The 9,894-nt window shown below is 39.7% G+C and overlaps 1 protein-coding gene across 1 annotated transcript in view; it reads right to left on the reverse strand.

Moving 5' to 3' along the window:
- Nucleotides 1-6,397: 6,397 nt before the first annotated feature.
- PRKD3 (protein kinase D3) overlaps nucleotides 6,398-9,894 on the reverse strand; it is an 82,800-nt gene continuing 79,303 nt past the window's right edge. Inside the window, exons 17-18 of the mRNA XM_004711111.2 lie at nucleotides 8,341-8,426; nucleotides 6,398-7,535 (exon numbers count right to left, since the gene is read on the reverse strand). Coding sequence (XP_004711168.1) covers nucleotides 7,362-7,535; nucleotides 8,341-8,426 — 260 coding nt within the window. The 3' untranslated portion in view covers nucleotides 6,398-7,361. The remainder of the gene's footprint in view (nucleotides 7,536-8,340; nucleotides 8,427-9,894) is intronic.

Consider the following 9,894-nt stretch of genomic DNA (forward strand, 5'->3'; position numbering starts at 1 on the left):
AAGTAAGAACAACCAAACACATGCTCTTCCATGTTTATCACAGCTTAGTACACAATAGCAAGAAGTTGGAAATGGCCCAAACACCCATCAAGAGAAATGATAAACTCTAGGACAAAACAAAATCAAACAGTACATACAGTGGAATACTATACATCCCTAAAACCCTGATGAAATCACAAAACACCTCATAACATGGATGTAATTGCAATTATTCTGAGCCAAGTTGGTTAATCACAGAAGGAAAATAATTTGAGTCCACTATTATAAGGAAAAACACAAAGACAATGGCAGGCATCTACTCTTAGGTCATGTAATCTAATCTGGTCCCTCACGCAACAAGATGGCGTTCCTGCCTAATGCCCATGATCCGTATCTTACCCACTTATTTGTCCCATCTTAAAAACCGCTTCATTAGAGGCCTTGAACTCATGTTTGGGGGAGGGGCAGAAGAAAAAAAATAAGTTCTTCCCATATAACATTGTTTCATGGTCACCCCAAATCAACAGACACTCCTACAAGGTTCTTCAGTGAACTTTAATGGAAATTCAAGTCCAGAGGGGAGGTTGGGGGTGGCATTGGCATGTCTTAGAGGTGATTTCGCTTCTGTTGTGTAAACCAGGAGGGTAACCTGCCATTGGGGAAAAGATGTAACAGATTCTCAGTGGGAGAATATACCTAGGATTATGTTCCTAATCAGGCACTTTTGACTTAGTTTCTATCCAGCCCTCAGTGACCCAGGCTGCATTGCTACAGACTCCTATTTGAGTTTATTTGCTATCCTTTTGAGGTGCACAACATCCTTCATGGGCCACACCAGAAGGATCTGGTTTGGAAAGCCCATGAAACTATGGAGTTTACCTTGAACATGCCAGCAGCAGATTAAAGAACTGAAATTCTCCCTTGGATTGAAGGTTGAAATATCGTAGCCTGAGAAGCAGATGGCTACTGTCCCAACGTTATAGATTTGGAGGTCACTAGATTTTGGTTCAAATCTCTTGCTTTGAGGGTCCCCCCCCAAATGGTAATTTACAACTACCATATATTTGCTATTTTCACTCTTTGCTTTTTTATAACATTTCTTAGTCCAGCTGGCATACCTCTGCGCTAGTGAATGAGCATTATTGAGTTTTTCCCTACCTCCGGCCACCAGTGTTCAATCACTAGAACTGATCTGCACAACAGCCCATATACTTTAGTTTAAAAAGCTGTCATATGCATGTTTTCCTTTCCCCAACCGTATTTTAAATTCTATACCATTGGCTGAATTAAGATACTATCAATAAATTACCATATGCTCCATGGGGATGATTTATAAGATTACCCAATAAAAACGATGTCTCTGCTGTAGGGCAGGGACATACATAAACCACAGAAATATGGATTTTGAGCTCGTACTTAATTGTAGGCCTAACCTAAGAACAACCAGTTCTTACTTGCCCTCTTTAGAGATCACTGAAGATTTGGGTGCTATAGCGAAGTGTAGTGGAGAAACCACAAGGTGCCGCGTGGTCTGAAAAAATAGCATCTGGAGTCTGAAAGGCTGATCTTAAAACAAACAGCCATATAGGGAAGGCATCAGTAATGTCCATACAGAAGCACATGAGCTTGTGTAATCCAAGAACTATAAATAATAATAACTAACACTGGCGCAGGGAATCTTATTAGAGCTTAAATTCTGAGCACCTGGTTTTCAGAAGACTGGATGACAACGAAAGCTCAAAATCTGTTCTGCAAGCCCACCACGTGGATTAAGCCTCTGGAGAACCCCTCTAATCATGGACTGACCAGGGATGTGTGTAGCCTTGCTATCAGAGTGCAGTGGAAATTCGTTAATGCAGATATAACTAGGTTAAAATTCAATACCTTATCACTTTTCCCTTTCAACCCACTTAAAATTTTTTCTAGTTTTAATTTTCTTTTTGATTGATGTTTTTCTATTATTATAGGGGTTTTTTGGTTATGATTTTCCTTATATGAATTATAGGGTAGGTATATCTACAGAGAGTAAATGGATTAAGTTTCTTGGGGTTATGACAGTGGAGTTGGGGGGAAATAGGGAGCTAATGAATCTAAGAATGAAGAAATTGTTCTAACATCGATGGTGGTTATTGCACAACTCTTTCATGTGTTTAAATCATTGAATGGTGTGATACAGGAATTATATGTTAATAAAACTGTTAAACATTTTGAAAGATAAGAAAAAAAACAGGATTCATTATTAATAAACTAGAGAGAACCTAAATGGACATTCAGAATTTGATGAAATAGAACTATCGCTTTATCATTATATAGAATGTGGTAGATCCGGCATTCTGTGATGCTCACCTTCCCAACACTATCGCTGAAGACAAAATGGGTGCATAAGCAAATGTAGTGAAGAGTGTGGTGAAGAAAGCTGATGGTGCCCGGCTATCAAAAGATATAACACCAAAAAAAAAAAAAAATAAAACACCTGGGGTCTTAAAGGCTTGAAGATAAAGAAGCGGCCATCTATCTGAGAAGCAAGAGAGCCCACATGAAAAAAATGCACCAGCTTGTGTGATCACGAGGTGTCAATGGGATCAGGAATCAGGCATCAAAGACCCAGAACAAATAATCATTATCAATGTGAATGAAGGGGAGTGCAGAGTGCAGACCCAATGCCCATCTGTAGACAATTGGACATCTCCTTACAGAATGGTCACAAGGAAGATACGAGCCAGTCAGGGGCAGTATAACACCAATGAAACATACATCTTTCCTCTAGTTCTTTAAAGCTTCCCCCCCACCCCCACTATCATGACCTCAATTCTACCTTACAAATCCGGCTAGACCAGAGAATGTACTTAGTACAGCTAAGAGCTGTAAACACAGGGAATCCAGGACAGATAAACCCCTCAGGACCAATAATGAGAGTAGTGATACCAGGAGGGGAAGGGGAAGGTGAGGGGAGAAAGAAGGAACCAATCACATATAGCCCCTTCCCACAAGGGACAGACAACAGAAAAGTGGGTGAAGGGAGACATTGGTCATGGGAAAAAAAAACCCTATAAATTATCAAGGGTTGATGAGGGAAGGAGAGTGAGGGAGGGGATAAAATGAGCTGATACCAAGGGCTCAAGTAGAAAGAATATTTTGAAAATGGTGATGGCAACATATGTACAAATGTGCTTGACACAATGGATGGATGGATGGATTGTGAGAAGAACTTTAAGAGCCCCCAATAAAGTGATTAAAAAAGAAAAAAAAAAGAATGTGGTCAATCTTATCCAGTGGTGACAGAGAGCTTAGATTCAGTAAGCGAAAAAGTAGGTTCTGAGTTAAGTTCTAGTTTAATTTTGGTTGGAAGGAGGTAAACCTTCATTTAAGTAACAATGGAAAACTATAAAATATGATTTCTAAAGACTTAGTGCAGGATGGTCAGTTTTTGTTTTGTGAGCTACACAGGTATTTAAAACAAACACTCTCTTCTTTGGCAAGGCCTACATAGGAGGTAGCCATCTCCCACCGCCCTCAGGCTCCTGGTGAAGCCCAAAATGGTCAAAGAGGACCAAAAAGTTCATCTGGTACCAATCAGAGTGATTTATCAAAATTAAGTGGAACCCGGTCCTCAAGTCCAGAGGCAATGACAGGGTGCAGAGAAGACTTATGGACCACGTCTGGATGCCCAACCGTGGTGAGGAGAGCAACAAGAAAACCAAGCTGCCCATTGGCTTCCACAAAGTTCCTGGTCCACAATGCCAAGGGAGCTGGAAGTGCTGCTAATGTGTAACAAGTCTTACTGGGCAGCAAGTGCTCACGTTTCCTTCAAGAATCGCAAAACCTTCAGAGAAAGAGCAGCCCAGCGGGCCATTAGTCACCAATCCCAAGGCCAGTCTGCACAAACGAAGAAAATGAGTAGATGGCCCATTTGCAAGTTTTATTTGCGTGAAATAAAACCATAAATTAAAAATAAAACAAAACAAGGAAAAGATGCCGAAGAGGTTTAATCTCACTCTGAAATCTACTTAATTGGAGAGTGGATTTAAGGGATGGAGACTTATTTCAATTGTTTCTCTCCAAATTTCTATTTGAATTTTTTCTCATACATATCTGTAAACCTTCTAATTAAAAACAAAAGTTGTGTACTTGAATATAGAGGCTATCAAGGTGGAATGTCTTTAGATTGAGTTAATTGTCCTGTATTTTCAGATAAATGTCAAAATTTTGTTTGGGCAAAAATTTTTTCTGGGGGGGGTTCACGCTTTTTGAAAAAACAACTTTCATAATAATACGGGTAACATGGGCTTTTTGAGGAATTGTGGTACTTCAAAAAGTTTGTGGAAAAAATGGAATTGAAAGATAATGCAATTTTTCCAGGAACTTTGTGAAGCCCTCTGGTACCAGCAACATAAATTCACTAGGAGGTGAAGCCCAGGCTGTCTGCTCGGCAGAGACCGACAGTCTCTGGAACACTGCAGGGCGACGCGGTCACAATCCACGCGATGGCGGAGGCGGACACACCGGAACAAGTGACTACACTGCAGTGCCCTCGGTGGGGCCCTCAACTATTGCTTCCTTGTCACTACTTTTGCTGAGCTGACAATAGGGTCAAAACTAAAGACGTGTGGACAAAGTGCTAATAAAACTGTTTAAACTAAAGCCTTATTTTTTAGACAGCCCCCGTCTTAGACCATTCTTCACCCCTTTGTCTATTCCCTTTTTTTCCTGTGTTGGAACAATTTTTGAAAGGTGAAAATATTCAGTCACGCTCCCTTCTCTCTAACACGTCGTACATTTTTATAATTAAGGATTAAGATTTTTAAACAAAATTCATTTTGATATTAAATATTGAGGTTTTCTGATAGATTTAACAGTTTAATTTTTTTAATGGTAATTCCTGAAAATTTTAGTTAATATAAACTTCTATCCCAAGAAAATGAGACTTCGGGTAATAACTCTGAGTTTAATATAAAATCATAATACTGAGTTGTCGTTACTTTAGGCAGATTTTAAGAAAAAGTGTTCTTAAATATCGAATTAGTTCCATTTACAAATATAATTTCCAAAATAGTTGTATTTCCAACGCCTGGTTAAGTAACACAACCACATAAAACTCCCGTGGATACCTCGATCACACAAAGGCTCAGGTTTTTACATGGAAAAGTATATGGTGATATGGAAATATGTTTTAGTATCAAGCTTCTTTGAGGCTATTTACAAAAAGTGGGATGTAACAAAAAATATAAAAATGTACTTATCAAATGTTTTCAGCAAACACATTTCTTATACAAATACAACTGACTTCAAGACAAAGATAATGCAGATTATATAGTTTCGAGTAATTCTCAAATCCACATAATCTGACAACAACTTCATAATTTTTTTTATAAGAAAACTTAGGCATTCAAAGACAAAAACTAAGAGTGCAAATTAATTCCATGGCTTGATTATTAAAGTATAGCAAACAAATCTCATTCCAGTTAATTTTCACTTTATGTATAAAAACCACAGTTGGGTGCTAAATGGTCCAGAATTACTACATTTTGTGTGCAGATATAAATAGATGAATTTTGGAGAAATTTTTTATCACATGGAAAAGACACTTCTATGACCTTTCAGTTAATGTGGTTTCATTTTTTGGAATCCTGCACTTACTGAGGTGCTGTGCCATGCTTGGGTGAGAGAGGCGTGTGAGCAGTTCCTACCACACAGGGTGAAGGGTTAAGGGGACTTTGCAGCCACACTGCTGGGCTTCTAATGCACCTACTAGCTGTGTGACCTTTGGCTAGTACATTTTCCAATGCTTCAATTTCCTCATCTGTAACCCAGGTTCTTCTGTTATGTTCTCTCACATGGTTACTGTTAAGTTAAATGCATTTAAAACCTGTAAAAAGCTTAGCATAGAGGCTCCTTAAGTGTCTACTATCGTTTTCTCAAGATATTCAGCTCTGGATAAGGGGGTGGCTGTGGGGACCCCCAGAACACTCCCTAGACTCATCTGGTCATCTACAGGAACCTTTTTTTCCTCCGCCTCTTCAAATTCAGGGGGCAGTGAGCTAACCCTTCATAGTTTTCAGTTTATTGAACACATTCAGACATAGCTAATCTTCACAGCAACCTTGTGAGAAAAACAAGAGGCAAGAATTATTGCCTTCATCCTACAGAGTGAGGAAATCCAGACTCAGAATGTCTGAATAGTATTGCTACACATAAACCCAGATTTTCGTACTCTAAATCTCGTTCTTCACATTTAGTCTTTGGAGTTAAAAAACGGTTTACAATGATAACTCTGGAATGGTGAAACTGAGTGTTAGATTTCTTACAACTAGATGGTCCCAGATCTTATACTGCGAGAAAGATGAGACTTTCTATTCTTGCTTTAAAAAAAAAAGAAAAAAAGTTAGTTTTGGAAATTCACGGGCAATTCTACCCTGTCCTCAAAGGTTGCTATGAGTCAAAACTGACTTGATAGCAGTGAATTTGATTTATTTTTTAAATTTAGTAACCATTGTAAAGAGTTATTAAAAAGTCTTGCCTCAAAAACTGAGTATTTTCAGAGTCAGAAAAAAATTTCTTTTGCTGGCTTCTGGAGTTGCAATGTTAAAAACAGATTTCATTCTTTCCTTTCCTCTGCTTTAACATAGCTCCTTCCTTACACATTTTCCTGCTCCTGCCCCCAGTTTCCAGGTATCTGTCAAGTCTCCCATAGGTGAAGTGAAGCCTAAGAGGTGACATCTGTTCTTCTTTCCTGTAGCCTTACCTGACCCTGCACTGGCCTGATTTCTCATGTGTAAAGTAGACTGTGTGAGTCTGGATCTGCACTTGCTGAGCAAAGGGTGTTATGGACCACTGTTTGAGCATCTTGACTGGTCTGTGGGGCTGAGTAGCAGGGGGAGGTAAAACAGCCCAGCCCGCCCCCACCGCCTTTCCTAGACCCTAAGAAACACAATGTTCTGTGAGCATTTTCATAAATGCTTGAAGCCTGAGTAACACTGGTAGACTTTCAGTGCAAACCTCCCAGTAACTAATCTTGCATCTCTTGCATATAATAACTGGATCCCATCTTGCTTTTGTTTTTTCCATAAAATAATGTAGTAACAGGAGAGGGAAGATAAATTAAGTGCCACTACTGTATTAAGTGAAGGATTTTTTAAAAAGTGACTGCTTCTATTACAAATGCTATGACCGGTTTTACTTCCATTCCATTATGGGTCTCATTACTCAGATCACCTTCCTGTACCTGCTCGGTAAGAACCACAGTACAGGTGTCACCGGCTCCGTATGTTTCTCTGGGTCTTTGCACGCTTGCAGACGACAACCTACAAAGAACAAGAATGGTTCAGCCGAGTGTCAGTTCATAAAATGAAATCCATCCCGACAGCTGTCAGCTCTTCTGCTATCTAAGGATCTTCTTCCATATCATCTGGGTTGGGAGCCATAATGAAGTGCTTTGGGTAGATGAGGTTGTGCGTGTATGCGTGTATTTCCCAGCGGGCGTCATCGCTTTCATGTGTAATATAACGTTCTCCAATGCGAGTTTCAAACTCTCGAAGATCAAGCCAAGTCTGATAGTCCTAGGGCAAAAGGAAGAGACTATGAGTCCTAAAGGCGATGTTAGCATACTACCTTTACTCAGGACTCCAGGCAAATAATCACCAACCAGTACTCACTAAACACTTGCTCTACAATGAGTTTATAATGACGACAGTCACTCGTTTGCAAAATTAAAAACAAATAGTCCCAGGTTTCTGACACTAATCACTAAACCATTTTGGTCTCTACTGTAAGAGAGCTAAACCTTCATCCTGGGATCAAGAAGAGCAGCTAAAATTTCTCAGGATAACTTAGTAGTCAGTGGCACCAACCGATTACATTGTTTCGAAGTTAACTCTACCCCTTACTCAATTTAAAGTGGTAGCATAGTCGTTAAGAGTGCTCAGCAGCTAACAGAAAGGCTGGTGGTTCAGACAGCTGGCTGGCTCAGTGGGAGAACGATGTGGTCTACAGAAACAGAAGCCCGACGGGCCGTTTTACTATGTGGCACAGGGAACATGAGTTCTAGTCAACGTGTTGGCAGGTTTGGTTTTAGACGGACATTTCAAAAGTAAAGCATATGACAATAATATGGATGCTCATCTTAGGTGAAACGAACACATTAAGACCCTTGCAAGGCTACATTACTCATTTCAGGCTTGTTCATGAATGCCTCAGTGTGTGTAGTTCCAGAGATTCCGCCACAGTACAAATTAATCACAGATGAGTACTTTTCATTATCCTAAGAAATGTATAGGATCTGTTGATGTTAAAGTGATTTTTATAGGTAAGACAAATCACACTGAACTACTCAAATAAGAAACTGTCAAAAATATACTTTTTTACCTGGAGCCAGGGATGACTAAGAGATTTGTCAACACTATAGCGTTTTCTCATCTTCACCTGAAGTAGGTTGTTTATCAGATCAATCGCTAAGGGAAAAGACAAAATTAGATACATGCATTTAGGTGTAGTTCAATCCAATTTTTGCTTCCCAAGGTACCGGCCTCTAAGTCAACGTGCTGCAATCCATTAGTGCTTACTGAATTCACAGCACACACGTCAACTTTTCATCGTGCTAAGAAGGCAGTGAAGGGCTCGGGTTGTAAGTATGGACCCTGAAGCCAGACGGTCTGGGTCAAGTTATGGTTCTGCCACTTACTACCTATGTAATATCATGTTAGTTACTAAACCATACTACACCTGTTTCCTCATATGTAATAAGAGGTTGTCAGAGGACTAAAGCAGTTTATTCTACATAAAAGTCTTCGAACTGTGCTTAGGATGAGAGCTAAACAATTGTTAACTATTATTATTATTATTTAAATTATTTTATTGGGGGCTCGTACAATTCTCATCACAATCCATACATCCATCCATTGTGTCAAGCACATATGCACATTTTTTCCCTCATCATTCTTAAAACATTTGCCTCCCACTCTAGCCCCTAATATCAGTTGCTCATTTTAACTATGATTATTTTGAGATGAATAAAACATACCCTGTGGTTTCTGGCTGATTTGACCTCTGGTCCCCATCCCCCAACACCGTGTCCGCCCTCACCCTTGGGTTCCTCTAGGAGTCACTGGTTTGCCTGGTTTGTAGTCCCAGTCACTGCCTTGCTTCTACAAGCTGATAGCTACCTCCGAAAGTCCACATGCAACCAGCTCAAAGAATTTCGGTGTGAATGATGAGATGTTGCCACATTATGAAATTGTTTACTGAAATGGATCAACTGCAACACTAATGCCACTATATAACAACACACTAGCTAAAGTTTTATGTAATAATACACTTGAAATACGGTTATTTTTCTAGACTAGGGATGTGCTTAATACACAATTCATACCACACGAATTCCATTTCTCTTCTAGATACTACCAAGCTAGCAAAGATTTTTCCTAAGTATGCTAATGATTAATTTCTGTGTTCAGATACTAAATCCTTATTCCATGTTCCTTAAATATTGCCCACCAATGCACATTCCCAGACCCCATTCCAACCGCTGTGTCAGCATCTAAGGGATATCGTCTGGGGTCTTTCTTTCCTCTTTCAATGAAGTCACTAAGAAATTCTGGTATAAAAGGTCTGTGGACCCCAAACCCCAGGAGCACCGGGAGGACCTTGCTAACAAAAAGCTTGTACGTGGACTTCTCCAGCCATCTCTTTATTAACAACGAGTCCACTATTGGGTTTACTCAAACTACTCAGTTTAACAGCCTATCAATCTTTGGAAACACAAGAAAAACTCATGTGTGCCACAGGGTAGCTAAATCAGGTAGGGATGCTCCCCGTGGTGATTTGAGCAAATTCTGCGGGACTATAAATGTTTTAAAGGATGTCTTCTTCCTGTCAGTTTCACTACAATAATCAAATCTTTCTAGATGGGTACAGAGCCAG

Source organism: Echinops telfairi, unplaced genomic scaffold (genome assembly GCF_000313985.2).
Source record: "Echinops telfairi isolate 266 unplaced genomic scaffold, ASM31398v2 ScPeMD7_10;HRSCAF=50, whole genome shotgun sequence".
NCBI lineage: Eukaryota > Metazoa > Chordata > Mammalia > Afrosoricida > Tenrecidae > Echinops > Echinops telfairi.